Below are 24,178 nucleotides of genomic sequence, written 5' to 3' on the forward strand. Positions count from 1 at the left end.
GGCTATAATTTTTTCACACTCCCTTCTAGCTCTCCCAAATTAATTCTTCAGTTCCTTCATGGCTACCTTGTAACCTTCGAGCCCTGTCTGATCCTTGCCTCCTCAACCTCAAATAAGCTCCCTTCTTCCTCTTGATTAGATGTTCCACATCCCTTGTTGCCCAAGGTTCTTTCAATCTACCATCCCTTCCTTGCCTCAGTGAGACAAACCTTCCAGCTCTATCAGCAAGTGCTTCCTAAACAGCCTCCACATTTCTGTTGTGTATTTCCCATAGAACATTTGTTCCCAATTTAGGTGCCCCAGCTCTTGCCTAATAGCATTGTAATTCCCCCTCTGCCAATTAAATACTTACCCATACTATGTGCTCCTATTCCTCTCCATGAGTATAGTAAAAGTTAGTGATCACAATTCTATCACTGAAATGTTCTGCCAAGAGATCTGACACCTGGCATGGTTTGATGTCAAGCACCAAATCCAATATGGCCTCCCCTCTAATCAGCCTATCTAAATGTTGCATCAGAACCCTTCCTGGAAGTACCTAACAAAAACTGCTCCATTCAAACTATTTGAACTAAGGAGGTCCCAATCAATAGCAGGGAAGTTAAAGTTACTCATGACAACAATCATATTACTTCTGCACTTTTCCAAAGTCTGCCTCCCAATCTGCTCCTCCATGTCTGTTGCTATTGGGGGGACCTGTACAAAACTTCCAGTAAAGTGACTGCTCCTTTCCTATTTCTAACTTCCACCCATAGTGACCATCGACAAACCCTCCTTGATGACCTCCCTTTCTGCAGCTGTAATACCATCCTTGATTAGCAATGCCACTCCTCCACCTCTTACCTCCCCACCTATTCCTTTTGAAACATCAAACCATTCCTGCCCTTGTGATGTCCAAGTCTCTGTAATTACCACATCATAGTTCCAAGTACTGATCCATGCTCTGAGTTTGTCACCATTATTCCTGAACGAGAAATTGTAATTTTAAACTAAGTGGTGGTAGACTTTAAATGGAGATGAGGAGGAATTATTTCTCTCAAAGGGTCACGAATATCTAGAATTCAGTAGCTGAGTACAGTGAATGTTGCAATGCTGAATAAATTTAAGGCAGATATTTTAAATTAGTAATAGGATAAAGGGCAGTGGAGACTGGACAGGAAAATGAGGCCAAGATGAGATCTGTCAAGATCATATTAAGTGGTACAGCAGGTTCAAGTGGCTGAATTGCTGACTCCTCTTATTTCTTACATTTTATATGTTGAGCAACTTTGCTAATTGGCACCTGTGGCACCAGACTTCAATTACTGGGACAGGAGAGAAACTAGGGGACTGGCAATTATGTCCAATAGGATTCCTGGCAAAAACATTCAGTTCAAATTATTATCTATGCAGTAGGCAGTCTGCAATCAGATGTTTTGCATTATGGTATTTTACTGTATGAAAATAAGATTTTGCAGCTGTAATTCTCAAATTGCAGGAAGCAGGGAAGATACACCCTGGATTATTTGCAGACTTTTGGCTTCAGAAGCAAAACATTTGCTCCATATCCTCATAAGTATTTGTAACTTTCTGTAGCTTGGATGTACTGCTAGCTTACTGGACAGTTAGCATCTTTAATGATGTTCTTGAGTTCCGCTGTTAAAGAACAAAATGTATAGGTTGAAAGATGCTTGGTTCAATGCTCTATCCCTGGAATATTATCAGGAAGAAGCTTCATTGCTGCTAAGCTTGGAAGGAAATGAACTCAAAATTGCCAGGCACCCTCTTTTTAATGTTTAAAGTGTCCTTATTTTTAGGTCCATCCAATGACTCAACTCCGTCTACATCTCTGCAGCCTTCTCCAGCCTGCTGCCCTCATATGGCACTATGCTTTTTGTGTATTCTTGTTTTTATTTGCTTCGCTAGTTGGCATGTCTTCATCTGTTTCAGCCCTAAACTTTGGAATATCCTCCTTGAACCTTTTTACTTCCCTCAGAATAATCCTTTTAATCTAACTCTGGCTAGACCTTTGCCCATCTACCCTATCTTCTCATGTAGGTCAGAGGCTAATTTTATTCAATAATGCCCAAATGAAACATTTTAAAATAATTTACTAGGTTAAAGACACTACATGAATACAAATTATTATTGCTATTCAGTGATCATACTGAGAATGAGAATGTGGCAATGTTAACTGCACATTGTACAAACTAGATGGTCAACACAAAAGAACAACCCTGCAGATAATTAACATATCTTAGCAAATGTGTCTTCAAGGGAAGAATGAACAAATAGCCAGTATTATTCACTGACCAATTAAGCCTTTAATGACAACATTCAGATCCAGAACTCTCTTGTGCAGATTGAGAGCAACACTATGGCATAACCATGGGTCAAGAGGGCTGATAAGAATCAAACTGCATTCAAGTACACCAAAAGATCTTCCTGCATGAACTAAAAAAAAACTTAGAACTGTTGAATAAATTTATTTAAAAATTGGTTTATTTTTTGACAATTTTATTTCAGGTCTTCATTTTGATTGTATGCAGAAGTGTACATTTATCTAGACATTTATTCTTCCAGAAAATAAAATACAATGAATGGATGATGGGAGATTCCGATATAAAATCTATCCTTGAAACTCTATGCCCAGATCTTTATGTTGAGCAAATAATGAGGAACACCAGCAAATGAAGTTCCTTGAGGAATCAGTAATAAAGTAACCAAGTATTTCTTTATCCTTGCCAATTATAAAGGACATTAATCTGATGTTACCATCAACTTTATTCCCCTACCCAAAAAATTTCAAACTCCTTCCATGATTTCTGTCCTCTTGAATCAACATTTCAATGACACAGACCCAGTGTTAAGTTCTTTGGCATTGTAATGTGTTTTACATGGCAAAGTAATTCAGCCACATGGTTACTTAAGCACCTGAGGGCCAAAGAAACTGGCACTGAAATTTTGAATTTCAGGTTTGAATGATCCATCTACAAAACTTCAAAAAGTTCCCACAGGAATCCAAGTATTAGTAGAACTTGCTAGAGATAATATTGATGTGTTGTTTTTCTCCCTTGCCAGTGATTTAATCACACCACATGCCAGTACAAACACTTACTCCTTCTGTGCTAGTTATAAGTGAGTGAGAAAACCTTTGGTTCCACTCTCCCCCCTCCCACTGCTATTCAGAGCACTGTCAGCCTATTCAATCAGGAAGAGCTTCATTCATACTCCAGTCACACACACACACTTTTAAGCCAGTACCACTATACAATGATTTAAGAGTGGTAACTTGACCTGATTTTGTCCCCTCCCTCTTACAGTGCACTAATGGAGACTGCAGTAATGCTCAACTCTGAAGAGCATGAGCCAGGAATAAAGCCTAGCCTCTGATGTTAGAGCCAATCTGACTCACTGGGAAAACGGAGACTTTGAAATGCCGAGGTAGGGGTTTGTTAATTTCCCAATCTGAATGTATTCTAACACATTAATTCATCTTTAGACACAAAGTCATCACGATGTCCAGTAAGTGACAGGTTCAACCAATTAAAGGTTAGTTTTAGGGCTGATCGTTGCAACAATTTCTTCACACAAGAAGCAATCTATATGTGGAACAGACGTTCAGTGGTTCAAATGGTCTTTTGTGTCTTTGAACGGAGATGTACATTTAACTGCAAGCACAGAATTCTTCCACTCAGACTTTGCAGCGCAGAGAAAAAAAACATTGAGCATTTGTCACCTGTAAATGAGTGCCCTCAACTGGAACTGTTGTGGAAGAAAGCTGTAAAAAGGTCATTGATCTCAGGTAATTAATAAATATATTGCAACATGAAAATGGAAGCAAAATAAGTTTAAGACAACATGAACAATCTTGAAATAATGGAACTGGAAACAATAAACATTCGTATGACCTGGAAACATCATTGAACTAGATGTGAGTGTACGAAGTTGTTCCCCAGGCGCTTACTTAGCAATAAAACTGATCTTGTGTCTACATATAAGGAACATATAAAGAAGGGATTCAGCTTCAACAAGGCATGTTATCTTTATTTCTTTATTCTTCTGCCTTTAGATTCTACGTTTTGGTTTATTTTTCTGTGTTTTAAGATGGCGCCAGACAGTGGTGACACAACACAACATATCACTGTATTTTGAATGTGATAATAAATAAATCAAAACAAATCGGACTGTCAGCAAAAAAATGCAACTTAAACAATTCACTCAAAAAGGACATTTCATAACTTCAGGTATCTCTTTAAATAACTGATAAAACAAACTCTTGACCTTGCACATAAAACAAGGGTAGTCGTGGTCTACATTCATTATATCAATTGGAGGTTTCATGATCCAGATGGGCTGAGAATCTGCAATGCACAACATCCTATGACAGAAGTTGCCATGCTCACTAATGTAACACAATGGACCGCTGCCTCTAATCAATAAAGTTGTTTCTGGGCTCTGTACAGCATGTGCCACAAAGAAACATTTATCATATGTTCGCTGATACAGGACAGAACATAACCAAAGATAATTATTTATACAGCATTACAACTAACATGGCTTGCTGTAGATTTACGTTGCAAGCTTGACTAGATTATGACTATTGTTGAATGTCCACTAATTCTAACCTCTTCTGCATCTATGAACTTCAAGAATTCAAAACTGGGAAAGTATTTTCTGGTTTTGTCTTTAGTGAGGAGGCCAACAATAAACTACTTGTAAATCTGCCAATTCAAAGCACAAATGCCCAGGTAGGCTCTATGCAAATAGAGCACATTTTAACAAAAATGTATGTTTAGCACAGAATGAACTTCTGTGTAGTCTCCTTGTCTCATTTTGTTAATCAACACAGAACATCTGAAAATTTGGTTAAATACTTAGAGCACAAGGGAAGCCATGGTGACAGCAAATTTGCCTGTAAAGTGCAAAAAAAACTTACATCCAAAAATTTTCTTGTTTGCAAGCAGGCCCTTATGATGGAGACTGTCATTATTTAAAATGTTAGGCCAACCAAAGAATTGATCTGCCCCAGCCCAATGCTAGTCATGCAAAAACTGAGCAGAAAGGGAAAAATGCCCAATTTAACACATTTTTACTGTAAAATAGGGATGTATCATAAATAAAAAGTACTCATCCCCTCCCCTAAAGTGGACAATCCTTTAATGCCCACTTTCAGAACATTCAAGTACTTTCATAGTGGCAGCTGACAATGTTCAGAAAAAAAGGAGTCTAGATCAGTGCAACATTATAAGCATTAAAATCTTTGTAACAGAATCCATTAAGACTTGTAATATAAGTTGTATTATGCTGTTATATTAAAGAGTTTTTTTTTCAGTTGATTGAATGTTCTTCATATACTCAAATAACTATCACTGGTGATTTATCAGATCTTTGCCACTATTTGGATAAACTGGGCATTTAATTGCTTTCCACATTTATTGCTTTCTATAACTATTTTCAACAAATTATTTTAAAAATAATAGAAGGAGCCAATGGAAAACACATTGTTCTTCCTCTGTCAGTGACACTCTTTGGTGCAAATAATCTGGGGTTCAGGGAACAAGCAACACTATTAACCAACAAAAATGTTAGTCTACAAATCTACCATTAAATTAAGACTACCCACTTTAGTAAAGCAAAATGGAGGAACATAGGTGTGTTTGCTCTTTCAGTTCCTGCTGCCACAGCGAAGTCACGTGCACCTAAAGTGATACAGTAAAGCACTGTATGTCTGCTGAGGTAACTCTCTTGAACAGAATCTATTACCTCTGTACTTAAACTGTAAGAGTAATGTGTCTTTTGACTGTGTTACCATAGAACTCACTGGCCTACATAAAGTGCTTGATACTGCAAGAACTACACAATCCCCAGGGAAAGCTCAGATTGGGAAGCGGCAGTAAATCTTCAAAGAACAATGACAATGCTGTTAAAGTGGAAAAGGAAAATATCAATTAATGTTTAGTTGCTGACACGAGGAAAGAATCCAGTTGCTGAAACTGAAATTGACAAATAATATAAAGGACTATTTTCATAATATTTGAAAATTTCTGCAATGACAATGCTGTTTGGCTTTAAGTCTGTGGCCAATGAATTTTGTCGTCTGTTTTGCAATATTTCTGACTTGTAGTAAAATGGCAAATGCAAAAATTCTGAAAATAATGTTGATAGAAAGTTTGTTAACTTGCGTGGTTAGTAAATTGCTTTTGTATTCATGTACCTTCTGTTTTTCTGTCAGTCATGTACATGACCATAATAAGAGTAAACAATTTGTTGTAGCGAATGATATGCTATTAAAATTTATTTGCTTTATCTCATTGGTGGGGCAGGCATATTCACTACCACTTGGCCTTTTCAAGTAAAATTAATCTACCCAGCAAATCATGCAGTGGGTATGATTAATTTGAGAAATACATTGCTGGCTTTTGAAAATCATTTGTCCGATAACTTGATCAGGGATCAATGCCTTGCTGAAAAACAAGTCCAAAATATACAGCTAGGTGAATCAAAAATGCTGGAAATGTACAGCACTTAAGTCAGCATGAGAGAGAACAGATAAACTAACATTTGGAATATAGAACTGTTTTCAAAACTAAAAAGAATGGCGTACTTGGGCAAGATACAACATTCAAAGAAAGGATACACAAATATAAATATGCACTTGTTACAGGCAATAATTCAAAGAAAAATCATGAGTAAAATAAAAAGAAAAATCATAAGAAACAAGTCAGTTTCAACATTCTGTAGTCTGTAGGTTTGCCCAAGTGTACAATTCCACCCTCCCCCTGGTTGACTGTACTAAAATATCTGTTCACTTATTTTTCAGGTTTACATCAACCAACATTCACTGATGCTGGTTGATGTAATGTTTCTAGATTCTGTTTCAATCTTAGATTCCAACATTGCAAGTTCAATTATTACCCATAGGATTACTTAAGTGATTAAACTGTGATAAGAATGTAATGTGGTTGAACACAAACTTTAGGAAAGGACGGGACCAGTGGTGGTGAGAGCAAAAGCACGTCATACGATTTAAAACTAACAAAATCCAGCAAGTATCTGGGAAGGAATCATACTGCCAAGATCGATAGGGAGGTGAATACATTTGTGTTACTAGAACAAGTGGAACAGTGATCAGCATTGCTTATGCCTATTAATAAACTACTTAGCATCAATATAATTCAATGGGTGTACATCCAGTGGCATTGCACAGAATCAGAACCAGTTCAATCAGGATTAGAAGTTGGGGGTAAAATGGACCAAACGTGTGCAAACATAATTCAATGCCCATTTTAAAATTTGTCCTTATATTTCCATTTTAAATTCCTATTTTCACTTACTTAATAGAAACACAAAAGTAAACTTGCCACACTACAATCACACTCTCTCGTAGCAGAGGTACAGCACTGGCAAGACAGCATCTTTATAGCGAGAGAAGCCTACAAAATAAATTTCCATTAAAAATGTTCATTGAGGAATGCATACTCGAAAACTAAACTGGAAGCACATAAAGATTTAAGATATTTATTATCATAAATTCCTGAAAACAGGTCAGGACAGTAAATACTCTATCAATCTTCATAAAGCTCTAGATCTATAATTTTCACCAACCGAGCAAGGTTGCTACAAAAACTATGGTTCAAGTTATTCTTCTCAAAACAGGAAAAAGATACTTTAAACTAAAAGTATTTTACATAAAAATATTCAAACTTGAGATTACAAAGTGACCTTCAAACTGTACACTCCTTTTCCCTCGTACTGTACCTTTACAGGAAAGCACATCCCTTCCTAAATGGCAAGAACTTCCATTGCGTTAACAGCATACTACCTTGTCTAATCACCCTTCCTGTTACACACACACAGTAATGTACTATAGACGTGTTAGAATGGCCCCAGTGACACCACATCCGTGTATTAGCCCAACAGGTCCCAAGACAATATTTCCGTAGTACAGCTGGACTAACATTATTAACTGGTTGGCTATATTATACATTCTGATCCTTATTCTCTCTCCATTCCCGGTACTACTACTCCTGTGTTTCAAAGGCCCATATCACCATTTCTCTCGACAATGTTTAAGCCATTATCTTTGTGCACAAGCCTGGAAATTCAGTGCAAACCTGGAACTGGCTGGTCTATTTTACTCAGTCTCACCATTTGTCTTATTTATTTGTTAAATTAAGGTCCTAGCAAATTCCATATATCCACAACAATTATATATTGATATCTAATATATTTTTGGGTCATTGATGGGAAGGCTTTCCTCTAAGTACAGGCTTCACTATTAGTTCTACACAGACTTTCAAATCAGCACTTAGTCTAACAATATTTCCTAGGTGCTAATTGTTTCCAAAATGAGCATCAAACAGATGAATTTTCCGATTAAAACAGGGAAAAATGTTCTTGTGGGAATGTTTTTCTTGTATTCCCTCCAAGTATCTGGTGTGCTATGCCAAACTACTTGAAGAAGCTGCACTCACTACCCTATGCCCCAGTGATTCCCCAGAGTGCTAAAATGTTTCTTAGAGTACTTATTTGGACAGTCTACCTATTAGAATTACAATCATACTCAAACTTAAAGTAAATATTAGAGACAAAGAAAGCTCTCATTTCCATACTCCTCCTTCCACAAACAAACAGGTAATGTAGGACATGAAATGAGACAAAATTACTATTTAAAACAAGACACAAGCATTGTTGGTATGGTCTGGATTGATAATATCAAACTTGCAGAATTACTTCCTTCATCTGAATCTGTGGTGTAAGCGGATTAAAAATTCTCATTTCGTGAGAATCAACTTTTCAATTCACTATATGATTGCTAGATGCATGGATGTTTTGTTTTAACATCCTACACACTGAGCTCTGCTTGGACTATGGTCTATTACCACAATCTCTCTCCTATTGCCATTATACTATGCTGCTGTTGGTCAACAGCCAATTTGTTATTTCTAATAAGGCATTTGGTCTCCATTAGCTCACAAAGGCCTTTGGAAATGAATACAAGAAAATGAAAGGATGCAGGGGAAAGAATGGGGGTGAAAGCAAAAGGGAAAACTTGCATGTAATCTTCTGATCTACCAGGTGCTGCTTAACTGAGTGGAAAATATTACCATGCTGTTTCACCAAATGGCATTTAAAAATTTTTAAGAAACTTTAAAAAAAAGTTCAAGCAACGCACCACAAAAAGCCAGTGTGTTCTCATGAAGCAAAACTTATTTCTATCATTATTTATCCACGCAAAGCTGATACACACAGTGCAGCAGTTGGGAAAAAATATACTTGTCTAATTTTAACAGCTTAAAGTGTTCACATCAAACCCAACATGTAGTTCTAATACTTTCTCTCCATCACAGATGTGTCAATTGCCTGGTTAACAGGTCAAGTAATTGAAAGATACGAGGGAAAGTGAAGTGGAATTAATTCATCGTACTTAAATACGTCAAAACAAATTGCAGACAATCAACCTAGTAACACATGATGGTCTTAATTCCTAATAACACCATCAATTTAATTGCTGAACAGGTTCTAATGCATCTATTTTCTGCTGCAGTAATGGATCCTACTATAACTCGAAAACTACTCACACCCAAACCACTTCCATCATGTGTCATAATCCAGCAGTATCTCGATGACCAAGACATCTCTTGCCTTTTCACATGTGCAGCAACTAGCCAACATATGATTGCTACAATTCCTTTATTTACTGATGCTGGCAGCTGCAGCAGTCAATGAAACATGCACAAAAGATGCAAGACTGGGAAAAGTAAGACAAAATTCTTTGAAAAATGTGGTCGGACGTGGAGACTACTTTTAGTTGCTGAGAGCATCTGCAAGTTTTCTTCCAACATTCTACTTTTCTTTAATGGCAAAAACTGGCCAAACTAAATTTTCTGCCTGCTTCAGCTGTCCAAAGACACATTTTCATCCATTCTGAATGCTTTAAGAATTCATTTCTACTAGTTTCAAGGACTTTTTTTCACATAAACCGGAATGTGCAATGTGATTAAGCTTAGGATATCTTGCAAAACATTCGTGGTATATCGAATGTATATTAGTTATAAATAAATATATAATCAGTCACACAAATAATATTGACTCTCTCCCGGCCCTCACAAAAACTCTTAAATATTTGTTATAAGTTAACAATAAAACAAAAAAATACTGAAATGGTACAATTCGTTATGAACAGTGTCTTTCTTAAACTGCCTTCCTTCATTACTCGCTTCAGTCAGTACGCAACCAATTCATCACAGCCTGTTTTGTTAAGATCTTGAAAAGAATAATGTAGTTCAATCAGCTCTTCCTTCTAATCGGGCCTCATCGCACCACGATTCATTTTGTTGCACGTGGCCACCAAACTAACAATGTCATCTACATTGATGAGATGAGGTGGGATGGGAGAGGAGGAGAAGAAAAACAAGAGGTCAAGAAACCTTGTTTGCATTAAAAAAAAACTCGCCAATCTGTCAGCTATCAAAAATGTCTAGATCAGCTGGGTAACTGGATCTGTTCTGAGAAGTACACAATATTTTCCCATTGCTTCCAGAGGGAGACAAGGAACAATACCAGCAGCAATGTGCTGAGCACCCGGAAACGTGTCTTCATGAGAGGAGTGATGAAGTTGGCTATGGTGGAGACAAACACCAGTATGACAGCCATGAGTGCCAGGATGACATTGATGAATTTGCCCAGCAGTGCCCTCGCATTTGCGTTCTCCACCCCTTCCAGCTGTACCACCTGCTGCTGCTGTTGCTGAAGCTCCAGTTTGGTGATCCGGGTTAGACATGACTCCAGAGCTTCCTGTAAGTGGTGAACAAATAAGAAGCAAAATGAGTGTAGCACTTTTTCCTCACATTCTATTGGTCTCAAAGGCAGCTTCAATGCAGAGTCAGTTCGATAGTAGAAGAAAGTGTAAGTAACAAATTAGGTTGATAAAACAAGTCAAGAAAAGGTGGCTGCTGTGAAAAAAAAATGTTGCTGTATGGGGCAGCTCCAAGTTTTGGCCAAAGATCAATTATAAGGGCCCGGAATAAAGACGCAACAATGCTATGATTGATTTAAATACTGGATAACCAAATTGGAAAGCATTCTATTTTTAGAACTAACATCTCTCACTGACAAATCCCTACCCTCCTCTTGGACACTGTTGGTGAAGATGGGGGAGAAAATGCACAAATTACAAAGCAAAATGAAGAGACATTTCAGGATGTTACTTTATTTAATCTCTACTAAAATTCCACTGAAATATTTTAGTTCTGCAAGAGTGATAAAATGTTTCTTACAGCCATGTGACATTGATGAATCCAAACTACGTTAAAAGCATTTTTACCCAGAAATCAAACTATACTATCTTGTTGGAGCACGGCTCAACTGCAGTGTTGTATCAAGAAAATTAAAGCAAAACAAAAACAAAAGCCAATCAGCCCATCCATTCTCCTTACAGTTGGAGGCAACCATTCAGTATACGATGCCTGAACAATCTCTTTGAAAGAGTTATCCAGTTAGTCTCATGGTTTTGTTCCTTACCCACAGCTGTATATTTATTTTCTTTATTAATTATTTATTAAATTCTCTTTTCTAAGTTACAAATGAATTTGCTCCCTGCTTTTTCAGAAAATGCATTGTACGTTATCATAGCTTAAGAATCGAAACAAACTTTGATGTCTTCTCTATTTCATTTGCCAATTATGTTAAATTTATGCCCTCACATTACCAACCCTCCTGTTAATAAAAAGTTTCTTCCCCACTCTATTACAAAACATTTCATAATTTTCAACAATCTTATTAAATCTTCCCTTAAACTTAACATAATTATTAACATTAGTATTAGGTGGTCTGTTCTATTCAAGGCAACAGCACCATCTGGAGAACCTAGACTTTAAGATCAAGTTCCATAACACACATTTCCAGAAAACAAAATTTAAATAAAAATGAACTTAAACATCTTCAAAAACCTGAAAGTTAATATGGGGTGCATTACAATGGACATGCATAAATTTGTACAGCTCATTCAGATTACTGTCATTTAGTTCAATTCTCAAAGACTACAGAAAAATATTCAAACACTTACTACTAACAAATGAATATATGCAATAAAAACTGATCTGTATTTGGCAGAAGGGACTGACTGCAAATCCAAACGAGTAAATGAAGTAGTTATAAAAATGGATTTTCATGGGTAGAGAGGAAGAAAATGAGGGGAAATTTCCTTTTACAACTGTTATCTATCTGAGATTAATATAAAAGGTCCTTTAGTCCTTTAAAAGGTTAAAGATACAGAGGAAATGAAGTCGCAGCGAGAGACTTGTGTGGTCAGCAGACAATGTACAGTGGCAGTAAATGAGTCAGACCTAGATCAGACAGTTTAGGAATGTGTCTGCTCAGGCACTCTTGTACTTATCAGTTAATATCCTTCTCTGAACAATACATTGTGGAGTGAGAGATTATCTTGGATGGACCATATCAAAGCAAAGACTAATATGAGTATCCCAAACTTCCCAGACACCCACGTATATACAAACCACATGCATTCTTCAGCTCAACAGAATGTGCTTTCCTTGTCTATTTTTTCATGCCAAATTGCCACACATACCATATCCTGACCAAGAAAATACTTCATCTGCAGAGCAATGTTATACTAACTGAGGTGCTATTAAACCTGCAGGCTTCCCTCTTGCAGAAGGCAAATCTATGATCAAGAATTTATCACTGGGGAATTACAGGGGTAAGAATCTGCACATCAAGATTCTGTAGCACAACACATTTGAGATTTCCATAATTGTTTATAAAATAACAACAGTAGGCCATCCAACCCCTTTCGCCTGTTCCATCATTCAGCTGGATCTCGAATGATCTAGGCCTTCAACTTTGTTGGTAGTAATGCATATTCAATGAGCCAGTGTAGGCATGATGGGCCAAATAGCTTCCTTCTTCTTCATAACAGTTTAGTGATTTACCTGCCTTCACTCTAACTCTTAATACACTTGCTAAATAAAAATCTTATTGGTTTTGACATTTTCAAGTGACCTCGCCTTAAACATATTTTCAGTGAGTTCTACTTCTACTACCATTTTATGTAAAGAAATGCTTCCTGACATCAATTCTCACCATCCAAGCACTAATATTAAGGCCATGTGCTCTTGTGAAAACAGAATAGTTTTCTCTATGCATCTTATTAACTCCTTTAATCATCTTAAACAATAAAATCAGCTCCGAATTGTTTATACTCAAGAAATTCAAATCTAGTTTATGCAATCTTCATTGAAATTTTATTCTTTTTGTTCTAGATATCAACTAATTATCTCCAGGCTCAATTCATGGTTTGTGCTCAGTTAACTCATCACTCAAACAGACACTGCAAATATATAGCCAGATTTATGCTCACAACCTGTATCCCGCTAGAAAGCACACCTAGGTATATACATTGGCAAAAGACTCAACCACGATGTTCCAACAGACATACAGCCTGTCAGCATTCATTCTCCTTTGACAGTGTATTCTACATCAGAGATCTCCACCACTTAGAATAAGGGCAGCATTAGATCACTGTCATTAATGATATTCCCATGTGTCACACACACCATCATCTTGACTTAAAAAGATACTGCTTTTCCTTTGGGTTAAAATCTTTGAACCCTCCTCTCTAACAGCAATTGCAACAATTCCAAGATAATTAGAGAGGCACAATAAATACTGCATTTGAAGCACCTATATCCCAATAATCTACAATCAAGATACTGAAAGGTTGGTTAGTTCAACATGGTCATAAAGAAATTCTTGTGCTTATGCAATTGCATAACTGCACAAGTCAGCTCGTTTGGAGAAGAGTGGGAGAAAAAGAATGACACCACTGAAGAAAAAAGAAACAAGGAATACACTGCAAGGAAAGAGGGAGAGGAGCGAAAAATGCTTTTGTCAACATGCATGTGCAGCTCAGAGAAATATCAGAGAGAGATGATGTGCAAAACCATAAAGCAACGAAAAGCAAAGTGAAAAGATTAAATGACCAAATGAATCAACTTCAAGCAGTTTATGTAAGCAATGGTACAGCTGCACTAAGGTTTCACAAATTATACCTGTAACTTGTGATAATTATATTTTCATAGCCAAACTAGAATTCTGTCTAGTGAGAATAAGAGTCTGAATGGAGTTGCTGGAACAGGGAATGAATGAAGCTTGTCCAGAAAGAAAGCTGCAATAAGAGCAATATAATTTTTCTAAAAATGCCATTATACTTTACTGTCAAAATCTACAAACTAGGGCATTAGATTCTCAGAGGTCTGTTCAAATGGATTTGAAAATGTCATATTCATAAATAATTGCAAAATATTTATGCTGATCTTCGTTCATTTTGGGGGAGGGGTGTAGAATGATAAAGGACATCGATATCTGCAATTAACAATCACTGGAATGCGGAACTACTGAAGTAACCCAGTAACTTCCAATTCAATTGTTTCTTTCTATCAATGCAATCCAAACATGCCGGAAAACAACCACAACTTATTCATCCAATGGTATGAATTTAACTCCTATTAGGAAGTATCTCTTATCCCCTAATAGCACCTAGTAGAAATTTCCACCAAGGAAATTCAGAGGTATTCACCAACTAAAAGCAGCTCATTTCTTAGGGGAGTACATACCTGGATATCTCTGGCTCTCTCATCTGACTGGTACGCAACCTTTTCCTCCATACTGGCAAGTTCCTGTTTCAAGTTAGACATTTCGTTCTGGTGAAGTTCAGTTAGATCATTCAGTTGTTCCTCCAAGCGCTCATACCTATACAGAGAATTAAAACTTTACCATAAAAACAATTTACAGTGCTTACACATGAGCTTATAAAATTAGAAGTAGGGCAATTGGCAATACTAAGATTGTACTGCATCAGTAGGAAGTCAAAATCATTGACCCAAAATGTAAACTCCATTTCTCTCTCCACAGGTGCCTTCCATAGCCACTGAGCATAGTCAGCATTTTGATTTAATTGCAGATTTCCAACTGTATTTGGCTCTCAAATTTTTAAAATGGACCCAGTCCTTCTCTTGATGTTCAATGCACCAATAGAAGGGGAACACGTTCTGCAGCAGTTTCAGATCATTTTCCTACATTCTTGGAAAGCTGCAGAACATACCATGTAACTCACTACAAATCTACACCATTGCTAACTTGGATGATCTAATAGGAGATGCCCTCTATTTAGTACTACTTACAGAAATCAATGAACTCAGAGGCATTATACTCCTGGCCTACTGTGTTTACTTCGAGGATAGAGACAGGATCCTTACTGTCAAGGACACAGACGATAGACTGGAAAATGCTGGATTCTTCAGATTTGAGGGGTGGCTAATTAAAAATCACCTGTTGAAGTATATAAAATGCTTACTGGAAAACGAGAGGTTAATCTTCAGCTATATCTAAAATTAAATTTAAACTGGTGGATAAGAGAATGAGAAGTACAAATTGGGATATGTTTAGTTTGGGACAGATATCACAAATCATTTTTTCACATAGCAGTAATTATTTAAATGTTAATTGCAGTATGTAGGTTATTCTTGACTAAATTGGAAAGATAATGCAGTCTCATTTGAAATGGGAGATATGCTGTTCTAGGCCATGAATTATTCTGCTCTCAGTGATCTTTTGGCCCACAATGTCACAAAGTTTAATTATTGGCAAGTACAAATAAACTGATGTCAAATCAATCTGCAAATTAGAGTGCGATTATGAATTTCAGCCGCTAAGTTAATGACTGCGGAAAGCAGCTAAATGGAGTTGATATACAGATCAAATAGTATTCAAATGAACAGTGGAACATGCCAAAACTACTCACTAGCCCACGTCCTATTTCTATATTCTCCTTTATTAAAACGAAAATTTTAAATTGAAAAATTGCAACATGAGAGTCAGAATACAATGCTACATATGCCCCAATAATCTTCCAGCATTTAGGAGTCAGATGATTTGCTGTGAAAAGGACACCATTCCATCATTCTGCTGTCAAGGTGATAGTCTGTCCTTAGATGCTCTTTCGAAGATAGCAGTGAGCTGCCTTCTTGAAATCCTGCAGTCCATGAGTTGTTCATCATGCCACAGTGCTGTTAGGGATAGAGTTCTAGGACTTTGGCTCAGTGACAGTGAAGTTATATTTCCCAGATCCGTAAGGTGTGTGGTTGGAGGGGAACTTGCACGTAGTGGTGTTCCGCTTTCCTGTCCTTCCAGATGCTAGAGGGAGTGGGTTTGGAAGCAACTGTGTACTGAGTCTTGGTGAATTTCTGCAGTGTATGTTGGAGATGGTGTACACTGCTGCTCCTGAGCATTGGTGTTGGAACGTTTATGGACATAGTGTCAATCAAGTGGGTTGTTTTGTTCTGGATAGTGTCAAGAAACTTATTTGTTGGAGCTGCACTTATCCAGGCAACTGGGAGTATTCCATCACATTTTTGATTTCTGCTTTATAACTGGCGGACTAACTTTGGGGAATCAGGAGGCAAGTTCTTCATTGCAAGATTCCTAGCTTGTGTGTGGTTGGCAAATGGACTATGCTTGTTTGAAGTCATTCACATTTGCTAGAAGCTAATTATATTTATTAACAGGACCCTAACCCCCTGCAAACAAGAACATATCCAGGCATTATGTCTTTTTCAACTGAACAAAAGCATAGTGGCCCACAGTTCTCTGGTACATTTGGCAAGGCTTCAGAATCTTCCAACTTACTAATCAGCACCCTTTTCTTAATGAAGGGCTTTTGCCCAAAACGTCGATTTCGCTGCTTCTTGGATGCTGCCTGAGCTGCTGTGCTCTTCCAGCACCACTAATCCAGCACCCTTTTCTTACTGAAGGTAAGCTGACGTTCCTTCTAAAATTTGATACTCCTGCACCTATTCTAACGTATGAAAAATGAAAAGCCTGGACAATATTCCCCTTTTCCAGCAATACTCCAGTTCCATATTGCAAAAGGACTACCCCTGTAAGATTGTCAAAACATAACACTAAATACACAAAGAAAAATAAAAGCTTGTTTTGCATCTGTAATAAATTGTAACATCTATTATGATGTCAAAAGAGGTACTTTCACTTAACTCCATCAACACACTGCCATACTGCTACTTATTGAGAAACAGAATAACTGGGGTAGACATTAGGAGATCAACTTAGATATTCATTTTTTAAAAACCGCAACAATAAAACATGGACATTACAGAACATATGTCACAAAGTTAAATTTATTAAGCTAATTAGTCATTTATTATGTTCTTTCTTGAACGATGACTTGATATGTACAGTTTGCACCATCTTGTGGGCATCCTCAGTCATTAATTTTATAACTGAATGGTGTGCTCAAGGAGAACATATACAGCACAGCTAACCTACTCTGGTGATGTGAACTACACGGACACGTGGTTTTGCAGCAGTGGCTACTTCATGAGATGTGAAGCTGGGCAGTCTTTGGGAATCTTGAGGTTATGAATAAGAGGCAGGAAAAATCTGATTCAAGAGTTGATGTGATGGAGTGAGCAACAGAAGAGATTTCAAACTGGCATTACACCATGGTGGATGGGGAGGAAGAACATAACATTTGAACTGTAGGCAGGGAAAGAGTCAGGAAATGGAGGGAGGAGAGACAGACAGACAGAGAGACAGGGGAGAGAGAAAGAGAGAGAAAACACAGGAGTGGAAAATGACTTGGAACTGACTTTTTTGGAGTGTGAAATCTTGAAGTGCAAAGTGACAAGGTGGCTGAATTTACTTCAACTTTCCAAGCTGCGTTATTCTCTAAAACTGAAGAATTTTGAATATAATCTAATACTCAGCAAAAAAAATTGATCCACCTAACATATTTGCCTGATATAAAAATGCAAATAGATTTGATGCAGTGACAGATAAAAACATGTACTATAATAGATCGCTAGGCCATGAGAGAGATATGTAAGAGGGATTAAAATAGTTGCGTAATGTTTGATGCAATCAACATCAAATGTGGAGAAAGAAACAGAGGTTAACATTTCAGTTCGATGGTCGTTCATTAGAACTGGAGGTACGTGACATGTTGGAGGTGGGGGTGGTGGAGAAAATAAAAGGGGGTCATCAAAGAACAAATGGGAGTTATCTGGTTGAAGGAAGGGCAAGACCGGTTAAATGACATAAGTGTTGTGGGTAGAAGATAAAAAGGGGAAAAAGCATAGGACCCGAAGAGGGGTCTGGAGAAGGTATCAATAATTACAGCAGAATGGTGTGGAGAGGATTATAGGTCAATCACAGTCAGAGTCAAATAGCGTGGAAAGAGACCCTTTGGTCCACGCAGTCCATGCCAAACATAATCCCAAACTAAAACAGTCCCACCTGACAGCTCCTGGCCAATATCCCGCCAAACCTTTTCTAGTCATGCACTTATCCAAATTTTTTTTTAAATTGTGTAACGGTGCCTGCACCCATCACTTCCTCAGCAAGTTCATTCCAGTACTGAACCCTCTGTACAAAAAGTTTGCCTCTTACATCTTTTTTAAAATCTCTCTTCTCACCATAAAAATGTGCTCCCTGGTTTTGAAATCCATGAGCATAGGGAAAATACAACCATCATTAACTGTATTTATACTTCTTATTATTATATAAACTTCTATCAGAATTGGATGAAAGGAACGCGTCTGGATATAGGTTTGCTTGCTGATCTAGGAGGTTAATTTCCAGACGTTATCTAGTAGGATGACGAAACATCTTCAGTGAGCCTCAGGGGTCCTGTATCCCAGAAATGTGGTGGAAGACAGACTGGAAGGCCCTGGGATCAGCAGATCCCAATTATGCCTCCTGCCCCTCACCTACCTCTGTACTTTGTGCCTGCTGAAAAGCCATTCAACTCAATATTTTCCAGTCTTGACACACTAATTGACCAGAAACGTTAATTATGGTGTTGAGTCCTTCCAAAATTTGTAGGTTTTATTTTAGATTTCCAGCGTGTTAAAAGATCACAACTGGGGCAAAGAGGGTTCAATTTTCTGGACTGCAGTTATGATAAAAATCAGCAAGCATTCCCACTCAACTAATTTATGTGGATGTCAAAGAAGCAAAAGTAGACATGGTATTGATTCAATTGGTAGCATTTGTTATCTTGGCTTCTGTGAAATCATTTCAGAAGGCATTTATATTGTAGGACAGAAGGGAACACAGTAAGCGCATGGGTCGAGGGGGCAATTAAATAATCTTAAACAGGTTACATCTAAACCTGGTTTTTCATACATGCTGGGATGCTCACCTACAACATGCAGGAATTTCAATATAGTTGATGCTTACACACAAAGTAAAAAACATTTATAGGTACATATTTAAGTTGACATGATTTGTCTTTGAATCTTATCTCAAAATTACATTTAAAATTGACAATTTGCTTCATTATAGCCTCACTTTATACTTTGTAGAGATAAGCAATATATTTGAATAATAATTATATTTGCATTTAAAATGCAGAATGCCAGCAGGCACAGTACATTGAATTAGCTGGTGCAACAGAACTTGGAAAAGTCTACGGTAGACTGCACCACCACCAGGCATTTCAAGGTACTGCAAGAGTAGCACTGAAGAACTACTACCTCCTTCAAATTAGAATCATGGAGATGCACAGCACGGAAACAAACCCTTCAGTCCAACTCGTCCATGCCAACCAGATATCCCTACCCAATCTAGTCCCACCTGTCAGCACATGGCCCATATACCTCCAAACCTCTCCTATTCATATACTCATCCAAACACCTTTTAAATGTTGCAATTGTACTAGCCTCCACCATTTCCTCTGGCAACTCATTCCATACTGTACCATGCTCTGTGTGAAAAAGTTGCCCTTTAGTTCTCTTTTATATCTTTCCCCTCTCACCTTAAACCTATGCCCTCTAGTTCTGGACTCCCCCACCCCAGGGAAAAGTCTTTGTCTATTTATCCTATCCATGCCCCTCATGATTTTGTAAACCTCTGTACAGTCACCCCTCAGCCTGAGATGCTCCAGGGAAAACAGCCCCTGCCATATCAACCTCTCCCCATAGCTCAAATCTTCCAACCCTGGCAACATCCTTGTAAATCTTTTCTGAATCCTTTCAAGTTTCACAACATCTTTCCGATAGGAAGGAGACCAGAATTGCAAGCAATATTCCAAAAGTGGCCTAACCAATGTCCTGTACAGCCACAACATGACCTCTCAACTCCTGTACTCAATATGCTGGCCAATAAAGGAAAGCATACAAAACGCCTTCTTCACTATCTTATCTACCCGCAACTCCACTTTCAAGGAGCTATGAACCTGCACTCCAAGGTCTTTTTGTTCAGCAATACACCCGAGGACCTTACCATTAAGTGTATAAGTCCTGCTATGGTCTGCTTTCCCGAATTGCAGCACCTCACATTTATCTGAATTAAACCCCATCTGTCACTTCTCAGCCCATTGGCCCATCTGATCAATATCCCGCTGAAATCTGAGGTAACCTTCTTCACTGTCCACTACACCTACAATTTTGGTGTCATCTGCAAACTTACTAACTATATCTCTTACGCTCGCATCCAAATCATTTATATAAATGATGAAAAGTAGAGGACTCCACTTGTGGCACTCCACTCGTCATAGGCCTCCAATTTGAAAAACAACCCTTCTACCTTTGAGCCAATTCTGTATCCAAATGGCTAGTTCTCCCTGTATTTTGTAAGATCTAACCTTGCTAATCAGTCTCCCATGGGGAACCTTGTCGAACGTCTTACTGAAGTCCATACAGATTACATCAACCGCTCTGCCCTCATCAATCCTCTTTGTTACTTCTTCAAAAGACTCAATCATGTTTGTGAGACATTATTTCTCATACACAAAGCCATGTTGACTATCCTGGATCAGTCCTTGCCTTTCCAAACACACATACATCCTGTCCCTCAGGATTCCCTCCAACAACTTGTCTATCACCGATGTCAGGCTTACTGGTCTATAGTTCCCTGGCTTGTCCTTACCACCCTTCTTAAACAGTAGCACCACATTAGCCAACCCCCAGTCTTCCGGCACCTCCCTGTGACTAACAATGATACAAATATCTCAGCAAGAGGCCCAGCAATCACTTCCCTAGCTTCCCACAGAGTTCTCGGGCACACCTGATGAGGCCCTGGGGATTTATCCACCTTTATGCATTTCAAGACATCCAGCACTTTCTCCTCTATAATATGGACATTTTTCATTATGTCACCATCTGTTTTTCTACATTCTATATCTTCCATGTCCTTTTCCACAGTAAATATGTATTGAGGATCTGTACATTTTACAAAGTTTGTCACGTAGCATGTTGAAGGACAAGGGTTATTTGAGTCCTGTGGCTGTAGCATTTCAGATAAAATCCTTGTTTATATGTAAGTGCTATATTTTGTTGCAGGGCATGCATTGACTCCTTTGATCAAATTGATGTGAAAAGCAGTGTTGTCATTCCAGGGTATCACGTTTACAACATAACCTCACCATGAATGTGTCAATTGATCAAGCTCCTGGATCTCAGATACATTTTCCATCCAAACTTTTCTTCCTTGTTCATCTTGAGGGTCCTCATCTATGCAAGGTGACTGTTTCAGACACAGTTAGCCTGGAGTCCCTCATCAAGTGACTACACAACATACGTTTATTATATGAACATGAAGGACACTGCCACCAAACTGGATCTTGTCCCCAACTCACATCCACACATATGTACAATTTAGTATGAATCGCCAGAAGAGTAACCCAGGTCAATATTCCCTAGTTTAGCAGTGCTCCGGTCAAATCTAGCACACAGTAACAAGGCCAAAGCTGAGATGCTCCCCAGATAATCCTGGTGCATCTTATGCAACAGGATAGAAAAGATCTTGGTCTTTGTTCAGGCTGCCTCACTCATTATGAAGTGAATGCATATCTCCAAAATGTTGAATGCATACATTTGGAGAACTTACTGGAGAAACCACAATATTGTAAAGGCAGAGACCATCGTAACTGCAATTAGGCAAAGACTGCGCTGGAAGAGAGGGCTCACTGACCTTGAGGTGAAATAAAATCTTTCATTATCGACTATATTCTTCTGTGGTTATCACTGAAGCTTGAATGCATCAATGCTGCAGTCTCAGGAATTTGATTGAGCATGCTGACATAGTTACAGCTTATGGGTGTGAATGATATTGTCTCTGTGTAGTAAAATATGTGAAGCCTGAAGAAAGCCAGTTTACTTTCTCCCACCATTTGCTGTAAACTGTCACGCTGAATCAATAAGCCCAAGACTTTATAATTCATGCAATAGGAAAGATACTGCTGTTACTTCAGTGTCAGAGTGAAAATCCTGAAACTTCCTCCAGAATAGCATTGTGGGCATTCCTACACAAAACTAACTGTAGCAGTCAAGAAGGAAATTCACCACGACCTTCTCAAGGGCAATTAGGAATGGAAAATAAATAATGGCCTAGCCAATGATGCCGAAATCTTGTCACTCAATCAAAAAGTTTCTGTGCCTGCTGTGAAGAAGTGTGAGGTCCTGAAGGAAAAGGTCAGAGAACTGAAAGACTTGGAAACAAAAGGAACACTCCACTGAATCCAAATGACTGGTGCTATTCAACCGCTTCCCTCGTACTTTTGCCCCCATCTATAACACCATTTTTTTTGTTTGAGAATGTGCGCAAGTGTACATGGGGTTTTAGAAAGTGGCAAGAAAACAGTAAGCGGATGTTCGCCTGTAGTTAGAATATAATTACTTGTAATAAAAATAGTTCTTGTTACGTATAGAAACCTGTTAAAGATTCTCTATTAACCAGGTCTGACAGGCAAATTTGGGAACTTTGTTTTCTTAAGTAATTAAAAAAAAACTTTTGAAATGACTCCAGGAATAGTGGGATTGACTTCCGGTGTTCCATTTTTTTATAACTTGATTCAATTTGGGGTTCACAAATCTTAACTCTCTTAAAATTAGCTTGCATGCTGACAGGAACTGGGATGAGAAAGGGAAGGAAAAAAGAAAGTTTGACGGGGAAAGTCCACACTTGTACTTCATAACAGTGTGGAGTAAGGGGCTACTCCAGATGCTGTTGCTTGGAGTCAAGATTAGAGTGGTGCTAGAAAAACACAGCAGGTCAGGCAGCATCCAAGGAGCAGGAAAATTGATGTTTTTCAGAACCACTCTAATCTTGACTTTCAAAACAGTGCAGCTATCCATTTCCTTATTCATCAAGTCAAAATATATCAACTGTAAGTTAGGTACCTGTATCGCTCTTCTTGTAAACACTGCGTCATATAAGCATAATCTCTTTGTAACTGTCCTTTCAAATCTTCCATTGCATCCTCCAGATGTGACTGACTATCTTTAATTTCACGAAGTTCATCCAGGATAGTATCAAAATTGTTATGATGGCTGTCCAGTGTATTTGATTTGGGACTCCCCATGCCTCCAGCCCCTGCCCCAGAGTTACTCCCACCTGCAGAGCCAGAGGTTGCACTGGAACATTCATCCTCACTTCCATACTTGGGGCTTGACACCAGTGTAGCACTGCCACTCAGAGTCCTACTGGTCTCCTCCTGGTGTGACTCATCCAGTGTGTCTTTCAAGTGGGTAATGTTGTCAGCGCTGCCAAACTTGTTTCGTATTAGACTAGCAAACTCCCGTGGTTTGGAAACTACTGCCGTGTGAGTGACCTGAGAGAGACCAGACAGGCCTCCCTTTACACCTTCCACCACGCCGCCACCAAATCCACTGATCCCAGCTCGGACATTGGCGCCTACGTCCTTTAAACCTTGCTGCATATCCCGTAGAACATCCTTTGGTTGCCTTGAAAGACCATTTTGTTCGATCTCTGCAAAAGTTCATTTAAAATTTACACAATCAATGAAACAATATCTGTACATTTTAGTTTGTTTGAATCTGTCAAATGTGCGCTAACTGATACCAGCCTCTTGTGCTCTGACATTTTCAAGTATGATGCTAAACAGTAAATGGATAGTATAGACAATACGCTCCCAGACATTTATCAATCCCACTCTACAGCAGGGCATTAGAAAATATACAAGACAGTTTAAAACATCCTTGCAGTTTTCCTTGTCCAAAGTAAGCCATTTAATATCCTGATGAAGGGCTTATGCCCGAAACGTCGAATTTCCTATTCCTTGGATGCTGCCTGACCTGCTGTGCTTCAACCAGCAACGCATTTTCAACCATTTAATATCTTGTCTGTCTACATCTAT

General features: G+C 38.3%; 1 protein-coding gene across 5 annotated transcripts in view; it reads right to left on the bottom strand.

Moving 5' to 3' along the window:
* Nucleotides 1–7,586: 7,586 nt before the first annotated feature.
* The window catches only part of tmcc2 (transmembrane and coiled-coil domain family 2), a 166,459-nt gene continuing 149,867 nt past the window's right edge, over nt 7,587–24,178 (bottom strand). For all 5 annotated transcript variants that reach the window (XM_060845316.1, XM_060845315.1, XM_060845314.1 and 2 more), the window contains 3 exons: nt 23,202–23,790; nt 14,619–14,754; nt 7,587–10,779 (listed from right to left, as the gene is read on the bottom strand). In XM_060845316.1, the coding sequence (XP_060701299.1) occupies nt 10,468–10,779; nt 14,619–14,754; nt 23,202–23,790 (1,037 nt within the window). In that variant the 3' untranslated portion in view covers nt 7,587–10,467. The remainder of the gene's footprint in view (nt 10,780–14,618; nt 14,755–23,201; nt 23,791–24,178) is intronic.

This window comes from Hemiscyllium ocellatum, chromosome 26 (assembly GCF_020745735.1).
Source record: "Hemiscyllium ocellatum isolate sHemOce1 chromosome 26, sHemOce1.pat.X.cur, whole genome shotgun sequence".
Classification (NCBI taxonomy): Eukaryota; Metazoa; Chordata; class Chondrichthyes; order Orectolobiformes; family Hemiscylliidae; genus Hemiscyllium; species Hemiscyllium ocellatum.